Source organism: Moesziomyces antarcticus (genome assembly GCF_000747765.1).
Source record: "Moesziomyces antarcticus DNA, scaffold: scaffold_v10009, strain JCM 10317, whole genome shotgun sequence".
In the NCBI taxonomy this organism is placed as follows: Eukaryota; Fungi; Basidiomycota; class Ustilaginomycetes; order Ustilaginales; family Ustilaginaceae; genus Moesziomyces; species Moesziomyces antarcticus.
In genome coordinates, this window is record NW_014639001.1 from 13,877 (window position 1) to 38,786 (window position 24,910).

Genomic DNA, 24,910 nt, shown 5'->3' on the forward strand with positions numbered 1-24,910 from the left:
CAAAGTGGCAAAGCCGCCATGTCCCACCAGCAAAGCGTCACTCAATGTGGGCTTTCGCAGTGGCGGGTGCTTGGAGAGTCTCGCCCACCGCGTTCGCAAGTCACTGGTATCGACATGAATGTCCGTCCGTCTGAGCGTTCTGCCCAGCTGCTCATTCGCACGCTCCTCTTTCGTTATGATCTCCAAGTCTCTCTGCGCCCTGGGTCTCGCCTCCCTCTTTGCCAGCGCCTTAGCTGACGATCCCATGGCCGGGTTTGCGACGGATGACAACACGGTTAATCAGTACTGCAACATCAACACTGCTCCGCAGGAAGAGAACTTTGTATGCTTCCGATACAGCGGCAACATCCGAGACCACATGGCTTCGACCGATCCCTCAGTGCATGGATACGTCAACGCAGCCGGAAGCAGTAAGTCCAATATCTTGACACGAGCGCTCGATGACAATACGTATGTACTGACTAGAAGCGAGCGAAATTCAGTGTTCGTCGTGATGTTCCACAGTCAGACAGAGGCATTTAACACAGACAGGATGGACGTGGTGATCAGCTCCAGTGTGCCTTGCCCAGAGGTCAGCACGCTTGACAGCGGTGGCGAAACCAGGGAGTACGAAGGTTGCCCCTGGTCCGAGCCCATCTTGATCTTCTAGCCCACGATACGCATGGTGGGATAGCGCCACGTCGTTCTTCATTGAATCTAGCGTTGTATAGCGATCATGTGCTGAAGTGCTGCCCCGTGTGCAACGCGCAACTACCCTCCGTCCACATCCTTTGTGCGCTGTCTGATTCAGGTTTCTTTTGCATTCGCATGACTTGGTCTTGACGGGGCCAAAAAAAAAAACTGAAAAAAACAAAGAAAAGAAAAAGAGTTCCCGGCCAGGGAATCGAACCCTGATCTGAGCAGTGAGAGTGCCCTATACTAACCATTGTACTAACTGGGACTTCATATTCGAGCTCGAACTATACAAAATTATATAGTCTTGGTGATGATTCACGAAGACTAGCCTCGTTGTCTAAAGTTCGGGCTCGATACGACCACACCGAAGGATTGCATGCGAGTCTAGTAGCTTAAGCGAGAACCCTGCGAACTGGAAAGAAGTAAGACGGTGGGAGCGGCAATTCAAAAGTCAAGACGGTGAATTCGGAAGAAGATACAAGAGTGAAAAGCGGAATGGTGGTTCTCGGTGACGACTAGGGAAGGGCAGCCTGCACGAGGTAGTCGACCGTCTCGTCTTGGTAACTCGAGTTGGCATACGACAAATGAGGACCAAGGGTGCCCCAAGAGGTGCAGATGACGTCTCCGATGACACAGTAGTCTCGAACGACGGGCTCAAGGCCGCGGGGCGTACGGTAGCCGAGAAGAGCGACCTGACCCAGCGCAGACTTGGCCGTACCACGATTTTGGGGTCGGCCGGGAGATCGGAGAGGCGAGCCCCAATAGACAGCGGCCTTGATACGGCTGAGTGGAAAGCGGGGGCGCGTGCTGGCCACGGTGTTGGCTGCAGCGCCGAGAGAGTAAGCCATCATGATGATGGTGGTGTTGGGGCAGCTCTGCGCGAGCAAAGTGGTGTAGTTGGCAACCCACCAGCTGCCATCAAGGGCTGCTTTGACCTGGGATTGCAAGTCGTTGCCGATGTTTGAGTCGTATCTGGTCTCCGTTCGTCTCGAGGTCTCTTGAGGCAAGCGCGACATGACCTGACGAGCCATTTCTTTGAGCCAATAGCCGTCGGTGAACGAGTCGTTGGCACCGCGGGTAGTGATGAACTCGATACCAGGACAGTTGCGAGCACGATCGATCTCGGTCTGGTTGAGACTGGCAGTATTGTTGAGGGGGATCCCTGCAAGCGAGTAGTTTGCTGGGCTCGCAGATGAGTTCGTTTGTTCGCCCGTGGACGACGAAATGTTGAGTCCGGGAACGATCGAGTTGAGCACGGAGAGCGCAGCCGAGATGTCAGCGCGCTTCTCCATGTGCATCCAGCTGGGCTTCACCAACGGTGATGACGAAAGGCTCTCCTGAACTTTGCGCTTTTCCAAGAGAGCGTATTGCTCGCCCACCGATGATGGCAGCCTTGTTGCAGAGCTGGCGCCGAAGAGCAAGACAATTGTCACGCTCAAAGTCTTGATGAGACGTTGGCCCATCATTCCGGCAACGATGTCCAAGTTGCAAAGATGTCCAGGTGAGAAGGTTCGAGTGACGACTGCGTTTGGAAAGCTAGGATCGTGGAAGTAGCTTCGACGATAGACGATGAGTGGTGAGATGAGAGCGGGAGCGGGAGCGAAGTGCTTAGGATCGAGTCGGGTGCGAGGGGTCCAACTCTTCCGCCGTCGAAGGGGGTCTCTACTTTGCGACACTATGTGAGGTCCTTTAGATTGAGGATGAAGAGAAGGCTGCCTTGAAATTGGAGGTCAAGACGATTCGCGCTGCTCGGTCCGATTTGATTGAGCGCGTTTCGAGTCGAACGGGGCTTGAGAATGCAAGAACGCGTTCAACACGAAGAAGGGGTCTTGGGCGCTCAGGCAGGTTGTTTGTTCCGAACTCCAATTCTGCGATCCGGTTTCAAGTGCCTGGATGTCTTGGAGCAAGCAGATGGTGGCCGACCACGGCTCGGGCAGCTGATAGTCGATCTGAGACCTCGGGCGCCGAGGCCGCCGTGTTCGCCGTGTTCGCCACGACCCAACTCTGATCGAATTTTTTTCCCGGGTGGAATCAAGCTGTCAGTCCAGAAAATAGACTTATTGTCGAGAACGCCGATCCTGGGTCGTGCTGCAGATCCGTGTTTGTGAGACACGGAATTTGCAGCGGCTCGACCCGCCTCGACCCAGGCAGGATTCTGCAGGGTCGACGGCGCCCATCGCTGCACTTTCCAGTCTAGAACAAGCGAAGGACTAGAGCTACATCGGCTGCTGCCCACACTAACGAGGGACTCGTCGGCCACTCCGGACCTGTTCCGGAGCGATTCAACCGAAAAGCTCGCGATCGTTTGCTCCAAGATGGCTGTGGCGGCAAGCTTGCCGCCTAAAGCGAGCATCCTGCATCAGGATCGATACTGACAAGGCATTGGAGATAGGCGCTCGAACTTGTGCGAATGTACGCTCGGTCGTTCCCATCGGTCGAAGCCAACTCACGCGCGAGTGTGCGCGCTCTCTGCGGCGATGTCTTCACTGGCGCCCTGCTGCATGGGTGTTTTCATCGGTGTCGACCTTGGCGCCCGAATCTCCCATGAAGAGGTGGCTGCATCCAAGCCCGAGCGTACAGCATGTTCGGAGCCTGTTCTGATTCAGGAACATGACGCGCTCGAGTGGATGGAGCTGCGTGGGGATGCCAGGGTCCTGAGACGCCCTGGTCGACCCTGCGGAAAATTGCGATCGGCATTCCTGCCGGCGCGTAATTTTGGGAGGCTCGGATGAGGCGAACGCGAGCGAATTTCCTTGGCAGCCGGGAGACGGCGCTGGGCGCACGCGCGCGGATGCGCGGAAGAAGGCCGCCGCGTCTAACCGCCTTCGGGCGCAAGTACCTGATTCAGAAAATCCTGTTGGAGCTTGAATCGGGGCTGCCCGCTGCTTGCTGCTGCTGCCGCCTCCACCGTCATGTCCGCGCCGAAGATGCACATTGGCGCAGGTGCGGGCGCGCCTCGGACGCAGCGGCATAACATTCGCCTTCCGGCAAATTTATGCGTTCGGCCGGGTCTTCTTCCTCGGTCTCAGCGCGTTGCACCGTTGCATGCTCGCGCGACATTCTGGGCAATGAATGACCGGACCAGCTCGTTGCTTTGGCATGAGAGGAACAAAGTGGACGAGGGCGTAATCTGGCGAGCTCCGGCCAGCATCGGACATCCATGTCTTTTGTTGCGTCGTCATGTCTTGCGTTCCTCCCACGCCCACGAGCGGGGGGTTCTGCGCACTCAGTCTTTCCGCTGCACAGTTGCCGAATTTTCGCCCAACTTGGACGGGATGACCGGATGTCGCGACCGATGACGAATCCGATCGGCTCCCGATACAGACCTCAACTCAGATCCTCACTAAGCAGTCGGCCAAGTCAAAGCTTCCCACAGCCAGCAATAGCGTCAGCGTCAGCGTCAGCGTCAGCAGCCAGATGCTCGACGGCTCTGCCATGACAAGGCGGCAAGATCATCTGGGCCCGAAACGGATACAGGTCGAACCGCTCCGCGCAGCTCAGGTCAGCATGCTTTCGCCTGATCGATAAGTGGTATGAACATTTGCAACTGCCTCGCGCTCAGCTGAGATCGGCCCGTGCAGGTGTTCAGGATACTGAGATTCGGTCTACCATCATGCAACGCTGGCAGGAAGGAAGAACGGTCAAGGCTGTATTGGGTTGACCTTGGCCATCGTCTGCACGTGCTGTCGAGAACGTGCAGGCATTAGTTACTTACAGTATCTGTTCTATCGCTGCACCTCGAAAGGAATTTTCCCTTGAGCGATGCAGTCTCGGCAATCGCACCTGGTTCTCTGGGTCTGACCGGCCGCCGCCATGGACGGATGAGGTCCGGAAGCTGAAGGCGTTTGCGTGACCAGGATGGACCGATGTTGGTTGTCTCGCGTAATCTCGCTTAACTAGGGCGCTGTCACTAGCGGCTTTGAGCGGAAGGGCTGCCAATAGTGCTTGCGCGCCATGCCACACGCTCAGTGAGGAACGGTTCTGTTTGGCGGTTTGAGAGTGAGTTTGAGCGAACAGACAAACACGCCACGCGAAAGCGCTTCTGGCCAGCAGATTGGCGTGCCGACAGCCGTCCGTCTGCCACGGGTGATGCGAGAAAAGTGAGACATTCGTTCTTGGGCTCCTCTTGCGCCCCAACCTCCTCGCCGGAGCCCGGACCTCATTGTTGGCGTTGGCCTGTCGTCTTTCACAGCATCCCCAACCTAAAAATTTACCCCCGATCTTCCAAAGTTCCGAATGATTTGGTTTTCCAGGGTGCTGCTCCAAAGGACGCCATCGCCGGGGGCCTGCACAAGATCATCGCTGTCCGGCCCTCTGGACCACCTGTAATTTACAGGTCGCAGCGTTTCACTTTGAGCGGCGCCAACTGCAGATCGCAAAGCCCGCCGAGGGTCCAGCCCGAGCGCAACTTGATTTGCACAGCCGAGCCCGACCCCGATGTCGCGGCCGGAGCCGCAACTGGAGCCATCGGACCGGAATCCTCTGCAAGGCCAGGGTGCGGCGCACCACCGACCAGAGTGGGCGGGACTGCGTCCCTGGGAACTCTTTTGCAGCGGCGATCTGGCTTTTGACTTGCCGATAAGAAACAAGAGGGTCTCGGCAATCGTTCTGCTTTCTCCTTCGGGCAGACTTAAGCCGTCAGACACCAAAACGGTGCCGCGCAGGGCTTCAGACGATCTTCCGACCAAGTCTGTGGCAGTCACAAACTGATTTGATTGCGATGTCGTGAATGGCTTCCGCAGGAGACCGGCGATACCTCGGATGTCTCGGTTGCACTGGTCGAGTCGATCGTTCTTTCGCCTGCAATGCCACTGATCCACACTGTAGCCTCGCCGTTCCTTTGATAGTCGTGGCCTTACCACACACCGCAGCGGACGTCGCAGCTGTCGACAGCAGCGATGCTGATGAGCACCACACCAGGTCTCAGGATCCGACGTGGTCTGCCGCTCCGCACACCCAGTCCCTCGCAGGCTGGGTGCAGTGAACGCTTTCCGTCCAAGACATGGGAGAGTCACCGGTGCTTCGTCTGCAATCGTCCCCATCGCCGCATCAAGCGAATCTGTTATGATCCATTGGCTTCGGAGCCGGTCTCAGAAATGATGGGAGGGCCTCTTGAATCATCGTTTGTCGACCGCGCACTCCATAGGCGAAACACGAATACTCTGGAGTACAAACACAGGAACATGCCGTGGGAGCCGCGGCACCCTGGCGACAAACGATGCTGTTAACATATCCGGATCGTCCAGGCGTCGCAGCTTCATGTGAGACGGAGAGGCTCTGACATGATGTTGATTAAGAAGTCCTCAAGCTCATGCGCCCTATGTTGCTCTGCAAAGATTCGGCGGCTGTCTTTGCATTTCTTCGCCTCCTGAGCTCTTGGACGAACAGACAAGGCAAGAGCTTGTAGCACCTAACGCTCGAGCAAGACTTTCATACTTTCAAGACCAACAGAATTCTGCAGTGAGGATGCACGATTCACAGGTACACAAGACTAGAGGCTGTCGCGAGGACGAGCGGGATGGCAAGCAGGCTCGCCTTGACGGCGGACTGGTGCGAAGCTGCCGATTTGGCGCGAGCCTGGCCGGAAGGACTCGCAGTGGGCTGCCAGGACCAGGTGCTCGTGGGGATGGTCGAGGTGGCTTGTGGCATCCTGTCAGAACGTACATAGGATCTCTCACGGTCAGAACTTCTGTCTACGGCAATGTTGAGAATCAAGAATCCCACTCACTCGCTGTAGTAGCTTCTTGTGTGTCCGTTGGATCCGGTGGTAGTGATGTTCGAACCGAGATAGGAGCCGGTGGAGTTGCCTCCGAGCAGGTTGGCGAATCCGTGCTGGCCCTGGCAGTTGTTCTGGTTCCAATCGATATCAGCTTGCTCTTGAAGATCGGGGCAAGGCTGGTAGCAGGAGATGATGCCTTGCCAGTTGTTGCAGTTGCACCACCAATCGTCCGGATTGCATGGCAGCACGGCGCCGTCACGAGCCACGGTGTCAAGGCAGATCGAGATCTGAAGTTCCAGCTCGCTCGGACATGATGCCAGGTAGGCTGGCGTTGTTGGTGTCGCAGAGGATGTTGCGGGAGCCGTCGCTGTTGGCGTTGTCGGGACGACACTCGTCGCCGATGCTCGTGAGCTTTGAGAGTTGGACTCCTGAGCCTGGCTCGACGTTGCAGCCAGGAAAAGGAAGGCAAACCATGCAATGCTGCGGGTCCCCATGGTCTTGAGCTGCTTGATGATGATGGTGGGAGGATGGAGGTTGACTACGGTAGCAATGTTCCGACGCTTTGGCATCTGAAGATGTCAACTGCAACGGGTCTATTGTCGGCAGGGGCGGACGAAATTTGCGACGGTCTGCGTCTCTGGCTTTTGCAGGCAGAGCGGAAGGCAGCCTCGTCGCCCTGTATATTGGCCGAGCAGCTCCGTGTCTGCTTCGGCGCTTGCCTGTTCGTACGAGGACCAAGTGCACAGACTTCTCATGCAGAGTCAGGCTTGGACACATGGAGAGCCTGGAAAGTCCATGCGGCCAAAGTTGCGCCAAACTGTGCATGGCGGGCGCCGGCGCCACGCTTGACGCCTCTGACTCCGCAGAGAGGACAGGCGAGAGCTGGGCGATCCTGGCCGTCCGCCCAACTGACCCAACTGACCCAACTGATTCGCTTTGACCAGTCGGCTGTCGGCCAAGGCGGCGTTCTAGGGTTCTTGTGTTACCGACGCTGCAGCTCGGTTAAAATACCTGGTTCCGACTTTTGCAAAATTTTGGGTGTCTCAGAAAATCGGCCTCCGACCGCCTCGACACCCAGGCTGTCGTCTCGACTTCGGGTCTTCTGCAAAGCTCGCCTGCAACGGCGTCCAGCATGAAACATGGATCGTCAGTCGGGGCGCCCTGCACATCACCTGCCACCCCGGCCCGCTTCTGCATTCCCACCGTCATACACGCTGACCTTCGCATCTCCGTGGAGCGGTAGCTCCTGCCGCTCAAGGGTCCATTGCGATGCAGCAGAAAGTTCAGCGGCGCGTCGCTGCATCCATTGCCGTCTGGCAGCTGTCCAGACCTTTGAGCTGGGCTCGCCTGATGGCGCCAAGAAACTTCTGTGATCTCAGCACAAGCCAACTTCATCCGCGGCCTCAGGCGAGCTTGCGCCAAATCATCTCGCGAGTTGGTTTCTAGGTCCTTGCTGATCTTTCGACCGCTGATCTTATGGATTCTCGTGTGGAACTCGAGATGAGAGCTTGCTCGACTATTCTGCCGCACCACCGTTGGGCTGCATCAATTCAGGCCCACAGGGCCATAGCCTGCAACCGACTCCCCTGCCTGTCATTGAAGTCGCCGAAAGCCTCGGGCGCTCGCTCGTCCATAAGCCTGAGATTCCTAGTCCTCGCAATACCAAGTCGCGCACTTCTGCCTACCCGTCTCCTCGCAATCATTTCACACGGCACCCAATCCTTCTTCACAAGTCATCGCAACCCTGGTCGAGAGCTCGCCAGACCCCCTTCCCTTCTCCCCTTCCCAAGCTTCGTATCTCTGCTACGCTCCTCACCTCGCTCCTCCCCCCACTCACCCTCCCCTTCATCATCGAGGTACGGATCCGACCACCACTTCCTCCTCACCCTCCTCCACCACAACAGACTATCCACTCAACCTCGAAGCAAGATGGCGATCGAGACCGATCTGGACACCGCCGCTTGCGAGGCATCCTGGCCTTCCAGACGCCTGAATCCCAAGTCTCTTACCTGGTGGTCATTCCTCTGGATCTTGTACATACCCTTCGGAGTACTGCTGGCTATCTGTCAGCTGGTATACCTATTCTTCCGTTTCTCGATCGTCCTCTACGTGGTCGGTCCCAAAGGCTTCCATCCCAACGCCATCTTCCCTCTCGTCAAGTTTGAAGTGGTAGACCATCAAGGCAAGCCCATTCCAGCCGAGACGTTCACAGCTGCGAACTTCAGCGAGACCGACAGGACATCCAGGCGCAAAATCTACTGTGCAGAGCATCCTTACATCTTCCTCGATGGCTGCTTGGCCCCTCTGACCAACTCTGCCATCGTCGTCGCCGAAGTCGCCGCCAAGGGCATCACTGGATACCTCACCGGGCCAATTGCTTACGTCAAGAAGCGCGGCATCCGCCTCGTCCAGATGCTGGAAGAGTGGTCTGAGAACCCAAAGTTCGCCAAGAACCTCGTCATCTTCCCCCAAGCCGTGACGGTCGCCCGCAACAACTTCGTCAAGTTCGGCACGCCGACCTTCGAGTTCGCTGCCGCCCATCCCGATGCGATCGAACTTGTGCCCGTAGTGATCAGCTACGACATGCCCTACCCGATCCATCTCCGCAAGGCCGACTCGAGCTTCCTTTTCGACTTCCTCCTGCTCATGATGATGCCGTACGCAAAGGTCACCTATGCTCTGCTCGAGCCCGTGCAGCTTCACAACCGATCGGCAGAAGAGATCAAACAGACATGCGAAGACGCCATCGTGGAATGCTCCCTCAGGCAATGCCAGCGACACAATATCGACTATCGCGACAAGGTTTCTTGGAGGCATCTCCTCTCTGCAAGGCTTCACCCCACCTACCGCTCATTCGAGGTCAAGGTCATCAACCTGATCCAGAGCATTCCAGGAATCTTGGTGCCCTCTCTCGTTCTACATTACTCTTTCCAAGAGTCCATCATCATCCTTTTGGGTGCTTGCGTCTACTGGTCGCGTTGGAATCAGCTGACGCTGACGATCATCATGCGCGCGTGTGTCGTTGTCTTCGGCATCGTCAACTTCATCAAGGTTCTTCGGCCTGTGCCTCGTCCGGCTTGGGTCGCAGCCGATCGCCTGAAGCTCAATCCTTACAAGCTCAAGAAGCCGCTCCGACAGTACGACTACTCGTTCCCCTCCGGCCACTCGGCCTTCATGGCTTGCGTGTACTCGTCCTACTACTTCAGTCGCAACCATCCGGACGTGCAGTTCGACTTCCCAACCGTGGCGCACGTCGTCCTTACCTTCCTCACGCTGGCCAGTGGTATGTCGCGTCTCTACCTGGCGCTTCACTGGCCCCTCGACGTCCTCTGTGGCTGGGTGATCGGCGGGCTGTGGGGCTGGGCATGGGGTACCTTCCTGGACGCGCGCTTCGACAAGCTTCCGATCGGCGTACAGATCGCCATCTCGTTGGGGGTCGGCCTGTTCTTCCTGGTCGTCACGATGCTGCGCATGTTCGTTCTCCCTGCCAAGATCCCCGCTCAGGTGTGGTCGGATCACGTCGGACATCTGCTGAAGCTGCGTGACCCGCACCAGCTTTTGCTCAACGCCTCGATGCTCTGGGTCATCCTTGCATCCAAGGCCTTCATCATCGCATTCTACAATGCCGGTGCCGCTATCGTCATTTGCCCGCTCGGCAGGTCCTCCTGGCTCATCTTCATGCAGATGCTCGTCGGGCTCGTTTCGACCGCTCTCATCTATGTGCTGATCGTCCATCTTCCGGGCCAGCTCTTCCCTCCGCCCAAGCCGAAGAAGCAGGATCCCGAAAAGCAGCAGCTGCTGTCCGAGAAGAAAGGGCCCCTTCCCAGATGGACCAAGCAGTACAGCCGCGCCGAGATCACCGGTGCGGTGGCGAGGGCAGCCTGGTGGCTGTTTGCGTCCTCGTTTGTCCTCTTCTACATTGCCATCTTCAGCCAACTCGTCGCGAGCAAGATTGAAGAATCTTATTGCTCCGTGCTGGTCTACAAGAAGATCGCAACATACGGAGATGACTAGGCTTCCTTCGATCTCGCGTTCACATACAACATTCTTTATCTCCCTCGTAATGGTACTTGCGCTTCACCTACACCCTCTGCGTCGTTCGTTCGGGTTCGATGTGATTACTGCCCTGCCCTGACGATGCAATAAAGTTACCACCAGAGTCTTTTGCGGCGCCCTAATCCTAGACGACGAGCGTGTCCCTCCACGTCTCGTATTGTCGGATCATGAGCGATGTGATGCGCCGCTTCACCGAGGAAGCTGCGCTCTCGAAGTGCTGCTGCTTGATCTGTAGCAGCAAGGTGCAAGAGAAAACATACCGCATGATGGAGTCAGTAAGAATCAGTGCAGGCACGATCGAAAGGGATGGGCTGGACTTACCTTGTCGCAATTGATGTCTTCGTCCATCGCGAGCAGGCCTGCTTCTTGGCAAACTGACACGACCTCGGCGCCGGAGCAGCCCTCGGTCATGTGGGCGAGTTTGTCGAGGTCCACGGCATCCTCGGCCACAGCCATTTTCGCCATCCTCGTGCGTAGGATCTGCATCCTAGCATTGTGATCGGGCGGTCCTACGTAGACGAGCCTGTCGAGCCTTCCCGGACGCAGCAGTGCTGGGTCGAGCGACTGGGGACGATTGGTAGCCCCGACGACGATGACGTCCGACATGGCTTCGATGCCGTCCATCTCGTTGAGCAGGGTGGCGATGATGCGGCTATTCAAAGCGTCACCGCCCGACTGCTCGCCGTCGCGGCTGGCGGAGAGCGCGTCGATCTCGTCGAAAAAGACAATGCTGGGTGCCGCAGCTCTGGCCTTTTTGAACGTCTCGCGGATGGCGCGCTCGGACTCTCCGACATACTTGGAGTAGAGCTCGGGCCCCTTGACGGCGAGGAAGTTGAGACCGGACTCGGTGGCGAGCGCGCGCGCGATCAGGGTTTTGGAGCAGCCTGGTGGTCCGTACAAGAGGACGCCTCTGGGCGGTGAGACACCGAGACGTGCGAAGCTGGCAGCATGTTTGATCGGCCACTCAACGAGTTCTCGCACTTGAGCTTGGACCGACTTGGTGGACAGGGCGCCAGAGCCTCCCGAGGAGGGTGTGGCAGAGCCGGCGATGTCGGACCAGTATACTTTTGGCGGTTCGAGGAAGATCTCGCGCATGGCCGAGGGTCGAACGACAGAGAGCGCAGCAAGCAGGTCTGCTGCAGTGACTCTGTCCAGATGTCCCTGCACGGCCGGAGCCGAAGGTGAAGCTCGGCTGAGTGACATTGACTGAAGCTGCACGTCGAGTTGACCCGACTTGGACTGTTGACGAGCGAACGTCCGTCGGACAGCGCGCATGCCTGCCTCGCGAACCAACGCCGAGAGGTCGGCGCCCACGAATCCGTGCGTTCGTCCGGCCAGATCGTTGACTTGCTCGGCAGTAAGATCGTTGGGTACAGGTTGTACCAGAGTGCGGAGGATGTCTTGGCGAGCAAGCTTGTCGGGGACACCAATCTCGATCTCGCGATCCAGGCGCCCGTAGCGGCGCAGTGCGGGATCGATCGCGTTTGGTCGGTTCGTTGCGGCTAGGATGACAACGCGCGCTGGTGGCTTGTCGACACCGGATGCGATCTTTTGCCCGCTTTCAGACGGAGAAGCTGCGTTTCCTCGTTGCTCTTCGTCGATGTGGTCGTCATCGCTGTCTTCGCCGCTGCCGTCCTCCATGCCATCGAGGAGGGTGAGAAGCTGTGCAACGACTCTGCGTTCCACTTCGCCTGCACCGTCTGCGTTGGAGCCATCGCCGGAGCCGCCTTCCCTGCGTGGAGCGAGGGCATCGATTTCGTCGATGATGATGATGCATGGGCTCTTGCGCCTGGCCTCCTTGAAGATGTCTCTGAGCTTGGATTCGGTCTCTCCGTGAAAGGCGGACGAGAGTTCGGGCCCGTTGATGGTGAGGTAGGAGGAGCCTGTAGCAGCCGCCACTGCTCGCGCAAGAGAGGTCTTGCCGGTGCCCGGAGGTCCGTAAAGAAGAACGCCCTTGGGAGGCTTGAGGCCGTACTGCACGAAGATTTCGGGCGACATGAGGGGCATTTCGATGAGCGTCTTGATTTCGGCAATCTGGCGGTCAAGGCCTCCAAGCTTGGAGTAAGGATCCTCTTTGGAGATGAACGCAACATTGGCGGGGTCGGCAGAGTCCATTTGGGCTGCAACGATGGACACAGCCGTGGCACGAGTGACCGTAGAGACTCGTGTTGTCACCGAAGTAGAGGTGGAGCGGGGCGACGACGCGGAGAGCGACACCTCGCATCCATGTTGACCATCGATATCCATGACGCTCGAGATGGTAAATGTATACACTTGTCCGTGGAAGCCCAATGAAAACAATTGGCCGAGATGGATGCATTCGAGATCGGCAAGGCACTCTTTTGCTTGCACGGTGAGCATCTGGCGATCCGACTTTCCGAGCTTCAAAGGGTCATGATGAGGGTCTGAGGCAGCTGAAGCTGGGGTCAAGGTGAGCCTGACAGCCGTGGGTGGGCGTTTGAGCGGCATGGTGGAATGCACAGGATGCAGAGGAAGTACAACCGCGCGTTGGCCGGCTTGCAGACTGGCCGGAATGTGTGCGGCAGTGGGCAAGCGGACGGTGCCAACTTCGAGGGTGAAAGATGGCCACACAGATCCAACGATGAAGCCTCCATCCTCAGAGTCCTCTGCCAAGATGACCGCAGCATCACCTGTCTGCAGCCGAAGAGTGCGGATACTGTCTGCCGGGAGGAGGAGCTTGTTGCGCGAAGAGCTGCTTGCGGCGGCAGACGAGCCGACGATGCGCACCCTATGAGATGCGGCAGCGGAGGAGCTCGAAGCCGAGTCTGCTTCACTCATCTTGTCCTGCGCTGTGTGAAGAGTTGTGTAGAGAACGAGGACAGAAAGGTACAGGAAGAAGGAACGCTCAGCAGGTGGTGGAGGTTGGACGCCTTTTTTGGTCTTTCGCAATCTCGGAACTCGGCCAGGGTTGCTCAGGTACGAGAAGAGGACGGCGTGCACGCTTGGACCCTGCTTCTCCTCCTCTCCTTCACCAACAGCCTCTAGCCATGTCGCTGGATCAGTCGCATTACGACGTCGCCCTCTTCAGCACCGGCCTCACGCAGAGCATCCTCTCCGCCGCACTGTCTTCGGCAGGATTGTCAGTGATCCACATCGATCAAAACGACTACTACGCCGATCAGTGGGCAAGTCTCACGCTTTCTGAGCTTCTGAAATGGGCCGCCAATGCTTCGACCACGTCGGAGCCGGAGCATAACAGACGCGCGACCGACGTCAGCTTGACATTCCCTGCTTCCACTGAGCATGAGGCATCACAGTCCAGCACACCTTCCAAGCTGCCAGAGTCGCTGGCGTCCCTCGACCGGCACTATGCGATATCGCTCGCACCGACCCTCCTTCCCGCAACGGGTCCCTCGATCGAGTGCCTGATCAGCTCCAAAGTTTCTTCCTACGCCACCTTTCGCCTTCTCGAACGCACATGCGTCGCTTCGCCTTCTGCACATGGTCCCGACGGCTCAGCTCTAACGCTGACTAGCGTTCCTGCGAGCAAGGAAGACATTTTCAAGACAAAGACGCTCTCCCTGATCGCCAAGCGCAAACTCATGAAGTTGCTCATGTACATTGCCACCGAAGACTGGCAATCTGAGCTTGCGCAGGATTCAGAAACAGCCAAGCGGCCGTTTGTCGACTACCTGGCACAGGTGCACAAGATGCCGTCGGATCTCATCGATGCGGTGGCCTACGGTGTCTGCCTATGCTCGACTCCACACGAGACCACCGAGACCGCCATGTCTTGTGCCAAAAGCCACATGTCGAGCGTCGGAAGGTATGGCAACTCCGCCTATCTCGTCGGCCAATACGGTGGCGCAGGAGAGCTTGCACAGGGCTATTGCCGCGCCTCGGCAGTCAAGGGAGGCATGTTTATCCTCGCACATCAGGTGCGCTCTGCAAAATACGACAAGGAAGCAGCCAAATGGAGCATCGAGGTGAGAGACGTCGATTCGACCATCACCTCCGACCATCTCGTTTCGAGCGACGACATGCTCGAACAGCTCGGCCTCGGCAGCCGCAGGGCCGCGGCAAATGCTGCAGACCCATCACGCAAGCTAGACGTGCTGCACCGCGCTGTCTTGGTCCTAGAGGAACCTATCCGCTTCTCACATAGTGCCGAAACCAAAGCGCCAGACTCGATTCAGCAGGACGCTGACCAGCAACAAGAACAAACACAGCCCGAGCTGCCTCCCGAGACCGGTCTCATCGTCTTTCCGCCTGGTTCCATCGGCGGCAATGCAAACACGGTGACCGTCTTGATGATGGGCGAAGGCACCTTTTCGTGTCCAAAAGGCCAATGTAAGTGCGCGGCCATCTTTTGCGTATGATCGCAGCTTGACGCGGAGGCTGATGATGTTGTCCCTTCTTACTTGTTGCTCAGACGTGTACTATGTGCAGACCGAGGCGTCGGAAGCCGAGGCGCAGAGGCCTGTGCTGGAAGTGCTGCAGCCTGTGCTCGACCAGATCGTTGCATGGACGAGCTATGACGACGCCAGCAACGACGCTTGGCAACCTCGCGCGAAACCATTGGTCGAGTTGACGTACCGGCAGCACGTCTCATCGCATGCAGGAGAGCATGACGAGGCTGGTCTGTCGCGCGTTGCGTTCCCGCCACCACAAGCTGAGGCGTCAGCAACGACACGTCCGACTGCATCGATTGCGGGTATGACAGATGCAGCAGTGCACCAAGCCGAGCGTGTATACTACGACGTTCTGGCCTCACGCTTGCCTGCACGAGTTGGCGGCGAGAGCCATGAGGACAAGGTGAAGTGGATCAGGAATGCAGTCGAGGAGCAAAAGGCGGAAAGGAAACGCCGAAAAGGTAGGGACCCGTCCGAGTATCAGGGCAGAGGCGGTCGGGGCGCCGACGACGGCATCACCTCTGCAGGTCAGGATGCTGAGGCGGGGGCGCTGCCGGTCCACGAGGAGAACGCGTACGTGGTCGGATTTTTCGAGTCGAGCTCGAATCAGGACGATGATGATCAGGACGACGCGGATGAGGCACAGTAGCAGTCGGCACAGGCCAGGATTTGGTTCAATGTCAGTGACGAGCATTGGATTGATGAGCAAAGACAAGCGAAGACTATCGGCGAGCTTGGCGGTTGACTTGGCTGCGGAACTTGTTGGACTTTGCGCCCTTGGGGACAGGCGAGGGTGCGGAGCTGGACTTGGATCGCTGGAGGGTGGAGCCAGCTTTGCTCGAGGCGCGGAGAGAGTCGTAGGCCTGCTGGGCCTTTTTGGCCTTTTTGCCGTTGCGGCCGTCGAGACCTGCGCCTCGGAGGAGGTCGCCAAACTCTTCTTCCATGCCGCCGCCGATGCGCCTTCTGCCGTCGCGGCCCGAGCTGAGACCTGCGCCTCCGAGGGCGACGTCTGCTTCGTCGCGCCTGCGCTTGCGTGCGTCCTTCTTGGACATGACGAGACGCGTAAAGTTTTCCTCCTCGAACTCGTCCATTCTGGCGAGGGCTTTGGCGCGTGCGGAAGTGTTGGAGGCGAGGCGACCGCGGCCGCCGACGCCGACACCGCCGGAGGAGGCCTCGTACGGGTTCGCGGACATGCTGGCGGTGAGGTCGGACAGAAGCGCCGAGTTGCGTGTGATGGACGAAGGCTTGTCGGCGAAGCGCGGATCCTTCTTGTTGGAGCGCGCGTCGGGATCGTACGACATGGGCACCAGCTTGGGAGGTCGATACACGGCGGCCTTGCCACCCTGATCATCCGAGTCGGATTCAGAGTCTGATTCGCGCTTGGATCTGGATCGGTGATCGTTGGACTTGGAGGATTTGGACAGGGCACGAGCCTTGTCTTGCATAAAGGCGGAGGGGTTGGGACGGAAAGCGAGATCGTCGCCGCTGGCATCGTCGTCGTCGTCGTCGCCCGCACGGCCCTTGGATCTGGATTTGGCGTTGGCATCGGAAGCGGGCGCGGCACGACCGAGCATGACCCCCTTGTCGGCGTCGGCGGCTGCGCGGAGTAGCTTGTCCATTTGATACTTGAGACGGTTCTCGAGCGGGCGAAGCTTCTCGAGCATGAGACGCAGCTTGACCATGTTCTGGACGAGATCTGTGGATGCACTCGCGCCTGGTTGCGATGCGCTCGAGGCCTTGGCGAGGGAGCGACCCGAGATCTTTGCGATGGAGAGGGCGACGATGTGGTGAAGGTAGTCTAGCATCGCTTCGTTCTTGACGGTGAGGAGTGAGATGCCGTCGGGATACGCGAATGGATTCTCGGTGGGATCGCCGGATGCCGTTTGGGAGACATCCTTCTCGAAGGCGCGGACGGAGTCGCCGAGTGTGGAGACGGATTTGTGGATGGTGGTGAGCAGCTTGGTGAGGTCTTTGGGGGCGACGTGCGCCGGAGCTGTGGAGGATGATGCCATGGTTGCCGTACTAGAGTCAAGCCGCGAGACCAAGGATGAGCGCGCGGAAAGGTATGGAGAAAGGATGGTGATGGCCGGCGGTGTGAGTGCAACTCCTCCGCTCAGTTCGCTCTTCTCAAAAAATTCGTCTGCGAAGCGACCCTTGGAAGGTGGCCTCGTCACCCGGGATCCGAGGTTTGAATTAAATCAAGGCTTGTTACGTCGTCTTCGGTCTGTAGAGCGAAATCGAGAAAATTCCATATCTCGGCCGCAAAAAAGAGCGCAGGTGTTTTGGCACGGTGGGGAAATCGGTGGATTCGGAAAAGCAGTGATTTGAAGCCCCGCCGGCTCGGTCTCACCGGCCGTCCCGCTCGCAGATTCGAGGTGTGGCAGCGACAACGGCTGACCAGCCAGCCAGCGTGGGTTTTGTGACTTTTTGAACTTGCATGTTGCCGACTGGCATTCATTAGCACAGTAGTGAGAAACAAAAGGGCCGACTCAGGAACGATGCCACAAGCTTCGAGACTCGAGCGGACGGGCGAGAGAGCGGGAGGGCTGTGGCAGGTTGACCGGCGCTAAGTAGTATTGAGAAACCTTGTGGGCGGTTTGGCCCTTCTTTGCGCTTCCCCTCCGCAGCTCGGCTAATTTAACCACCGTAGCCCTGCCTTTCCCCACACTCTCTGGCCTCGCCCCTCCCACCTCGCACCATTCCACCCAAGCCGCACATCCGCCATGTGCTGGTGTGCTACAGCATGTGCTCGAGTTCGTGCGCCAGGCTCATGCACCCAGGGTCTCTGGCAAAGGCAGTCGATGCACAACATGTGGGGCGAGCAAGACGCTTCGGCTCCTCGTGCCTCTTCCCCACACTTTTCCCCTTCGTTCATCTTGTCATGCGTCTCGTCTGGATTCGGCCAGCACTTCCGACTACGACTCATGCATCCCGCCTCGCCCTGCGCACTCCATCGGTCAGCTCGGCGGCCATTCGATCGCGCTCGGCCGTGAACCCTGCACGCGCATAAGCCAAGCCTCTCTCAAATCCCTTGCTTACCTGCGTACAGCCACTACCGCGAACCATCTGAGCTTCACCCGCTTCTTGTTGCAACAGCTTCCGTCCTACCACCACCTCACCACCATCCTACCACCATCCCGTCATCATTGACTCGTCGCGGCATCACATCACCAACAGCCGACTCGACCATGAAGGCTGAATCTTCTACCGCCATCGCCGCCATCACCATGTCCTCATTAAGCGCAAAAGACTCGCGTCGCCGTCAGTACCGCTCCTGCGATCGATGCAGAACTGGCAAGCGCGCCTGCAATGCCGTATATGACTCGGTCGCAGAGGCCATCAATTCCAAAGTCGCCTGCTCCAACTGCCGCAAAAAGGGAAAGACCTGCTCCTTTCAATACGTCCTCTCCATCCTCGGCGGCGTACCGAGCACAGCAACCCACCAAGAGCTTCCTTCCCTGAAACAAAGCGACCCTTCCGATGACGCAGACACGCTCCCGCACGTCGCAGCCACCCTCACAACGCTTGCCCAGCCTAGTGCCAGTCCCTTCGGCCTCGACGTGCAGCAGCAGACGGCGCCCTCCATTGGCTCCATACATGCCGTCTCTCCGCAGTCAACACTGACACTCTCGCAACGCCACCAGTCACACCCCATGCCCCACGGCCTGCCGCTCACACAAGCAATGGCATTCGCAGCCGCAGCCTACAGAGCCTCGGCTACGATCTCGCCCACCTCTTCCGCCCACCGAATGACCACCGCCATCGACCGCATCTTCCTCAATGACGGTCTCATCCGCGTCTACGAAGGCGCCGCAGAGCAGGCTCTCAGATGCTGGATCACCTCGGCCAATACTCCGTACATGCTCCTCGACCGCACCAGCTCGTCACCACTCCCCAGCGCCCTCTCGTCGAGCGCCGGTCAGCAGCTGGTCTATTGGCGCATCTGCGAGCTCGACCGTGGCGCACGTGGCCTCCTCGGCCACTCCTCCGCAGCACTCAGCAGGGAGAAGGACATCATGGACGCCTTCCATTCCGTCGTGCTCGCATTTGCCGCACAGTGGAGCCCGCATTGGATCAGCGGCCTCGCCGGAAAGGCTAACCTGCACGCCGCGGGCCCACAGCTCAGCAAGGCGTCCGAAAACAAGGTCAGACTTGCGCTCTGGGAATGCGCCAGGGACAAGCTGCAGAAGGTGGCCAACCTCGACTCCTTCCGCGTCATCTTTGCGCTCATCATCTTCGCCTGGACCGAGAAGCCGCGTGAGGTCTTGGACAGAGCCGCCAACGATCCCGACATCGATCTCAACAGCGACAATTGCGCCCTCGACACCAGCTCCTGGCAATCACCCGCAGAGGGCAGCACCTTCCTCCTCGTCGCAGCCATGCGCAAGCTCCTCAGCATCAAGTTCAAGATCGAAGGCAAGAAGCGTCGCGGCCTCAGCCCTTGGAACGCCCCAGGATCCAAGACCAAGCCCTCTGCTTCTGCATCTTCCAGCGCAGACCAGGCGACATCACTCAACCATGTCGGTGCATCCTCCGGGCCGAACGCCCATAATGGCACCGACTTTGAGCCTTCCGAAAAGCAGAAGATGGCACGGCAGATCCAGAGCGACCTCGAAAGCCGCAGACAGTCCACCGAAGACAACACGCCGCACACCGCAGGCACTGCCAAAGCCAGCCCGAACGAGGTCGCTCGCATGGAGGGCACCTATCACATGCTCTACTGGCTATGTGTCGTCATCGACACCGAGACGAGCGTCCTGCGCAAGCATCCGCCCGTCGTTTGCGACGAAGACTCCGAGGTCATGTCCTCGGTACCCGGTGCCGCCTTCTCTCCCGATGCTTTCGACACAGCCTCTTGCGAGCTTCCGACTCCTGCAGCCGGTCGAAAGGGGATCTGGGATGACTACATCATCGACATCAGCAAGCGCAAAGCAGCCACAGAGTTCGCCTCCTCGTGGCCCTGCGATGAGAAAAAGGCGGCAGCGACGCTCGCCTTCTCGACTCCCGTCAAAGTCGTCATGTTCCGCCAGATCAGCCGTCTTCAGATGTCGTTCTGGCGACGTGCGTCCACCCAGGCCGTCGAGCAGCACATCCGCAGCGGTCTCTCCATCATCTACCACTGGAACCAGATCTACGGTCGACTCATTGACAGCTGCCGCGAATCGCACGCCTCGCTGCCGGCGTCGATCCAGTCCTGGTACACTTTGCTCGCATTCCCGTGGTACCTTGCCGTGCTTCTCTTTGTCGAGATGGTGCAGACCGTCGATATGGCCGGCTCTAGCGATAAACACGCGCGCTTTGAGCGCGCCAGATCCGGCATCTTCCCGCGGCTGCGCGACCGCGCGTGCTCTGACCTCGCCTTGCTGATCGGCGCGATCCAGTCGACGGCGTTCAACCATCAGGAGCCGACGTTCCAGTACGTGCGAGACTCGGGCGGTAATTTGCTGCTCACCGAGCCGTGGTCCGAGATCCTGGTGCACAGCATCACCACCGTGGTCAAGACCGAAGTCAAGCTGCACGAAGGCTACTGCTCGCTCTTCAAGTGGAAGGAGCTCGAGGAGAGCCATGCACGCATCGAAAAGTGCCTCTGGGCTCTGGAGCAGCTGTCGGACCGATCGCCGTCGGCGCACATGGCGCACGAGCAGCTCGAGAAGCTGACGAATGCCAGGAGACAGGGCAACCTCGCTTTCCCGCAGATCCCCATGGCCAGTCCGCCGTTGGCGCGAGAGATGCGCCCGGTGTGGCCCACGGAAGGCCCAAGCCCAGGCAGCGATGCGGACAGCAACCGCGCATCGGGCTTCGGCGGCTCGGTCGAGGGGAGCGAAGTGTCGCCGATGGGGTTTGATAGCGTGCAGGCAGAAGGCAGCTCGCTCGAGTCGGCTCTGCACTCGTACTTTACGGCGAATCTCGGGCTGGCACACCAGCCATCGGTGGAGCAGCACTGTGTGGAGCAGCAAGAAGCTCCAATTGGCGTCGCTCCGTCCCAAACCGACTATCTGCAGCTGCTGCAGATGATCGGGCAGAACGGAGCGGCTAACGGATCAGCGGGCATTGCTGCTGCGGACTCGCTTGTCGAATCGCTGACAACATCGGCCGGAGGCGAGCTATCCATCGATCCGCTCGCGATTCTCGAGACGCTGGCGCAGTTGACCAACCAGCCTGTGCGCGAACTGCGTCCTCTGGGCTCGGATGCTTCGTCCAGTTCGGTCGAAACCGTGTTCTCGCTCGACGCGACCGAGTGGGATCTCGGATTCGGTCCGGCAGCCTCAGCGGGGTTGAGTGCGGGCGATGCCTTCGTCAGGCCGGGCATGCACGCCGCTCCGTCCTATGCGACGCAGTCGACCAGCGTGACGAGTTGCAGCGATAGCGAGGAGGAAGGAAGCCTGTCCGGCCCGGCCAAGAAGAAGTGCAAGACCGCCTCACCCAGCTCGGTCCCTTTGCAAGCTCAGCTTCGCACGCAGGGCGTGCAGTCGAGCCCGTCGATAGGCGTGAACCACTCGCTCGGCCAGAAGTTCATGTCGATGCCACTGCAAGCGGCTGCCCCACGCGAGCACGACGACCTGTACGGCGATGAAGACGACGACGAGCTGATCAGCTACAGAAACGGACTGAAGCGCAAACGCGAGCACGTCGATGGCGATCGCAACAGCTCCAGCAAAGGCGAACTCATGAACGAAGCACCGACAGTCGCTGCCTCTTAGCGCAATGTTACGATCGCATGCCATGTAAAACTAGAAATTTGTGCTGAGAAACGGGATTGATTGTCCATTGCTGTGGATGCGGTGTTGTGTGCGAGATCGTGAGAGATGCAAAAGAGTGTGGGTGGAGGGACCGACGGCGTCGTGCCGGGTCCACTGCCGTGGCCGGGACAGATGGATGCAGGGAGGTCAGTTCTGGCCGACGGCGATCTGGCTCGACGGCACAGGGCTCGCATGCTGGTATGGCTGGACGGGCGAGCCGGGCTGGGTGCTGGTGGGTGCGGCGCATCCGTCCGGGTAGAGGCGGTTGCGCGGCCAGAGCGCACCGTAGCCGCCCTCGTCGGCCGTGCCGCCCCAGACGGTGTAGTTGGCATTGTAGTAAGCCGCCTTGTGGCGCTCAATGTAGTCGGCCGTGGGAAAGTCCTTGGGGTCACACCCGACGTTTTCCGCGTCCGGGTCCTGATACACGCGCACCCAGTCCACCTGCATCACGGCGGGGAAGCGCAGCCGGCGCCAGTCGGGCGTGCCAAAGTTCTCGCTGATGCCGAGGTTGAAGATGATGTACATCGGCTCCTCGGGAATCGGTCGGTCGCTGATCTGCGACACCGGGTCCGCCTCGAGCGCCGCCGCATGCACCTTCCAGGCCCGCTTGCTGTCCGAGATCCAGTCGATGTACCCAGTCGGTCCAGGCTCGTACTCGAAGCCATACGTCGAAAAGGTCTTGTCTCCACCCAGCTGCACTGCACGCTGCGACGCGAGCGAGATGCCACTAAGTGCCTGTTGGTCGTTCTGGCCATTGTACAGGTTGAGGTGCGACGTCGGCTGAAAGAACTCGTATGCTAGGCCTGTCGAGTTGGTCACGTTGTAAAACATGTTGAAAGGGGCCGTCTGCATCGACTGGGAGACAGTGAGGCCGAGCGTGCCGTCGACCTGGGCCTCGAAGACGTCGATCTCGGGGGCACTGCGTCCGCGCAGGCTTCCGTCCTTGAGGATGGGACCGGGATGGTCCTCGCCGGCGCAGGTGCATGCCGAGAGTCGCTGGCCTGGGAGGAAGGACAGCGCCTTGGACTCGGCTTTGCGATTCCACATGACGTCTCCACCGATGGCGGCGGCTGCGGGCTGGCCGTTGGCGTCGGTCTGGTTCATCAAAGTGCCGACGTCGCATGCGCTGTACGAGTAGGGCCAAGTTCCGTCGGTGGTGGCTCCGTATCCGGCGCGTCCGAGGTTGCCCATGGTCCAGAAGGCGGGCCAGAGACCCGGGACGTGGGGGGAGCCGGGCAGCTGGACGCTGGCCACGAGATAGCCGCCGGTGAAGCAAAATTTGTTCCACGAGCTGAGGAATCCTCCGCGGAAGTTGAGATTGTTGGTCTCGACCTCGGCGAGCGTGATTTGCAGCGATCCGTTTGCGGTGGTGACGGCCTCGGGCGAATACCACTCGTAGTTGTTTGTCGCCCAGTAGTGCAGGTCGGAGGCCTCCCAAAAGGGATCGTCGCCCGGGTAGAAGGAGCGTCCGTCGGTGTTGAACTCGTCGGAGAAGACGAGCTTCATGTTCTTTGTGCCGTCGGGGCTGAGTGTGGTATAGGCGTCCTCGGGCGTGTCTGGGTCGATCAGAGAGGATCGCAGACCGGGTATGCTGGCGATTTGGCCCGAGGCGTTGACTCCGCCGAGGTTGAAGCCACCTTTTGTGCTCTCGTGATGCCTGTTGAGGTAGGCGATGACGGGGTATCCACCGAAGAGGGCGACTAGTGCGAGGGCGAGGACGACGAGCACGCCAACGTTGAGCAGGCCTCTGGTACCGAGGGCGCCTCCGAAGCATCCGTCGGGAGCATCGTGCGAAGAGTTCGGGTCGTGCAAGGCGTCGTCCGGCTCTTCCTTTCCATCCATGGTGTCCCACGAGTATGGGTTGGTGAAGAAGTTGTTCGCCTCCGAAGTTGCTGTGGTGGAGCCGTTCATGCTGGTTGCCGAGCCGACTAGCGACGCGGGGATGCCAAAGATGTCGCGTATGCCACGTGGATTGACCTTTTGATCGTCGGGGATGTGAGAAAGTGGTCTTGTCATACCCTGGATCAAGCGGAGCAAACGAAAAAAAAAGTCAGAGGATGCTACAAAGTGATGAACATGTACCTCGACGATGTGGGAGGCAGGTCGGGCGGGACGTACCAAGTTGACGTAGCGTGATGGTGCAGTGTGGTCTGGAGAGCTGGAATCGACGGTGAAAGATAGCGTGCTGAGGTTGTATGTGTCGATGCTGTTGTACCTGGCCGAGGAGTCCATGATGGGGTGTATGTCGTCTGAACCAGCTTGGGTCAGGTCGAGCTCTTTGCCATCGTCGCTGGTTGAATGTGAGCTGGATGACAGGGGGCGTGCCATGCTGCTGATGCGTGGCTTTATGGAAGGCGCAAGACTAGGTTGAGGCAAATCGTGCGAATCTGAGTGCGCAGTTGTATCGAGGGAAGCTTGCTGCGAGTGCGAGCGGGACAGCGGAAGGTCAACCGAGTTTGTCGGAGAGCGTTGCGCCGCAGCCGTCGAGGCTTCTGGGGCTGAAGCGCAGGCGGAGGCGGAGGCGGAGGCATCGGAGGGCATGATGGCGATGTGCTCGTCACGGTTGAGCGGCTGCTGGCTCAGATCACGGTGCCTTTCTGGAAGGTGGTTGCAAGTGCAAGGCGCGAGCTTGGAGTTGCGGCTGAGCTGTCTAGGTGTCGAAGCTCAGCATCTGCAGAACGCGGTGATGCCGAGCTTGCCGTGTCGAGAAAGAGAGAATGAGGAGATGCCCTGGCTCGATGAAATGAAACGAAGCGCAAAGCAACAAAGTTTGGGTTGCGGTGACCGCGAAAAGATCGGAATAAGGTTTCGAGGCAGCCACGGATGGCGAGCTTAAATGAGTGCGCGAAGCAGGCCGACAGGAAAGCAAGAGGAATGGATGGATGTGTGATGCCAAGGAAGGGAAGCGGACGAGCAGAGCGAAGCGGCCAAGTCACAATCACGATCCATCGATGCTCAAAGATACGCACTGGCTTCACACGGCGAGATCGTGCTTCGGGCGCTGTGCCGAAAAGGAGGGTCCGACAGCAGCATGGCGAGCATCGGCGTCCACCGAAGGCGGCCAGTGCGGATGCAACCCGACGAGTCGACTGCAGTGCAGCGCTTTCGGGGGTCCAGGCAACGCAGCGCGAGCCCTGCTCCCGAGCGGACAACGGCGGCAGCAGCAGACGTCAGAAGTGCATGCATGGCAAAGTGCGTGGAAGTGCAAGTTGCCGTGGTTGGCAGTGGTGCATGGCCTCGTTTGAACCGCCGCTCCGCCGGTGCAGTGGTAGCGAGGCCCGTCTTCTGACCGCACAAACCGAAAGGTTTCACCTGATTTGCAGTCGCGAGGCGCTGGCTGTCAAAAA

At 59.0% G+C, this 24,910-nt stretch overlaps 10 protein-coding genes and 1 non-coding gene across 11 annotated transcripts; 5 read left to right on the forward strand and 6 right to left on the reverse strand.

The window, feature by feature from the left end:
• Positions 1 to 175: 175 nt before the first annotated feature.
• PAN0_009c3666 (uncharacterized protein) lies at positions 176 to 649 on the forward strand (the record flags this gene model as incomplete). The annotated part of the gene is made up of 2 exons (XM_014800626.1): positions 176 to 450; positions 532 to 649. 2 exons carry the CDS (start codon positions 176 to 178, stop codon positions 647 to 649), a joined length of 393 nt encoding a protein of 130 aa, XP_014656112.1.
• A 219-nt stretch (positions 650 to 868) lies between these two features.
• Positions 869 to 940, reverse strand: PAN0_t009d0001. The gene has a single exon. It is a non-coding gene; the product is annotated as a tRNA-Glu (tRNA).
• A 250-nt stretch (positions 941 to 1,190) lies between these two features.
• PAN0_009d3667 (cutinase) lies at positions 1,191 to 3,372 on the reverse strand (the record flags this gene model as incomplete). Its single annotated transcript, XM_014800627.1, has 5 exons — positions 1,191 to 2,337; positions 2,461 to 2,624; positions 2,789 to 3,029; positions 3,126 to 3,231; positions 3,291 to 3,372. The coding sequence occupies 5 exons, from the start codon at positions 3,370 to 3,372 to the stop codon at positions 1,191 to 1,193; spliced, it is 1,740 nt and encodes a 579-aa protein (XP_014656113.1).
• Positions 3,373 to 4,629: 1,257 nt separating this feature from the next.
• Positions 4,630 to 5,519, forward strand: PAN0_009c3668 (uncharacterized protein; the record flags this gene model as incomplete). The annotated part of the gene is made up of 4 exons (XM_014800628.1): positions 4,630 to 4,643; positions 4,713 to 4,775; positions 4,868 to 5,192; positions 5,418 to 5,519. 4 exons carry the CDS (start codon positions 4,630 to 4,632, stop codon positions 5,517 to 5,519), a joined length of 504 nt encoding a protein of 167 aa, XP_014656114.1.
• Positions 5,520 to 6,150: 631 nt separating this feature from the next.
• Positions 6,151 to 6,963, reverse strand: PAN0_009d3669 (uncharacterized protein; the record flags this gene model as incomplete). Its single annotated transcript, XM_014800629.1, has 2 exons — positions 6,151 to 6,325; positions 6,404 to 6,963. The coding sequence occupies 2 exons, from the start codon at positions 6,961 to 6,963 to the stop codon at positions 6,151 to 6,153; spliced, it is 735 nt and encodes a 244-aa protein (XP_014656115.1).
• A 1,360-nt stretch (positions 6,964 to 8,323) lies between these two features.
• Positions 8,324 to 10,408, forward strand: PAN0_009c3670 (uncharacterized protein; the record flags this gene model as incomplete). The annotated part of the gene is made up of 1 exon (XM_014800630.1): positions 8,324 to 10,408. The coding sequence occupies one exon, from the start codon at positions 8,324 to 8,326 to the stop codon at positions 10,406 to 10,408; it is 2,085 nt and encodes a 694-aa protein (XP_014656116.1).
• Positions 10,409 to 10,574: 166 nt separating this feature from the next.
• Positions 10,575 to 13,249, reverse strand: PAN0_009d3671 (AAA family ATPase; the record flags this gene model as incomplete). Its single annotated transcript, XM_014800631.1, has 2 exons — positions 10,575 to 10,679; positions 10,772 to 13,249. The coding sequence occupies 2 exons, from the start codon at positions 13,247 to 13,249 to the stop codon at positions 10,575 to 10,577; spliced, it is 2,583 nt and encodes an 860-aa protein (XP_014656117.1).
• A 209-nt stretch (positions 13,250 to 13,458) lies between these two features.
• Positions 13,459 to 15,472, forward strand: PAN0_009c3672 (FAD/NAD P-binding domain-containing protein; the record flags this gene model as incomplete). The annotated part of the gene is made up of 2 exons (XM_014800632.1): positions 13,459 to 14,761; positions 14,844 to 15,472. The coding sequence occupies 2 exons, from the start codon at positions 13,459 to 13,461 to the stop codon at positions 15,470 to 15,472; spliced, it is 1,932 nt and encodes a 643-aa protein (XP_014656118.1).
• Positions 15,473 to 15,545: 73 nt separating this feature from the next.
• PAN0_009d3673 (uncharacterized protein) lies at positions 15,546 to 16,835 on the reverse strand (the record flags this gene model as incomplete). The annotated part of the gene is made up of 1 exon (XM_014800633.1): positions 15,546 to 16,835. One exon carries the CDS (start codon positions 16,833 to 16,835, stop codon positions 15,546 to 15,548), a length of 1,290 nt encoding a protein of 429 aa, XP_014656119.1.
• Positions 16,836 to 17,633: 798 nt separating this feature from the next.
• PAN0_009c3674 (c6 transcription factor AlcR) lies at positions 17,634 to 21,524 on the forward strand (the record flags this gene model as incomplete). Its single annotated transcript, XM_014800634.1, has 2 exons — positions 17,634 to 17,779; positions 17,873 to 21,524. The coding sequence occupies 2 exons, from the start codon at positions 17,634 to 17,636 to the stop codon at positions 21,522 to 21,524; spliced, it is 3,798 nt and encodes a 1,265-aa protein (XP_014656120.1).
• Positions 21,525 to 21,710: 186 nt separating this feature from the next.
• PAN0_009d3675 (glycoside hydrolase family 16 protein) lies at positions 21,711 to 24,104 on the reverse strand (the record flags this gene model as incomplete). The annotated part of the gene is made up of 1 exon (XM_014800635.1): positions 21,711 to 24,104. One exon carries the CDS (start codon positions 24,102 to 24,104, stop codon positions 21,711 to 21,713), a length of 2,394 nt encoding a protein of 797 aa, XP_014656121.1.
• Positions 24,105 to 24,910: the final 806 nt, after the last annotated feature.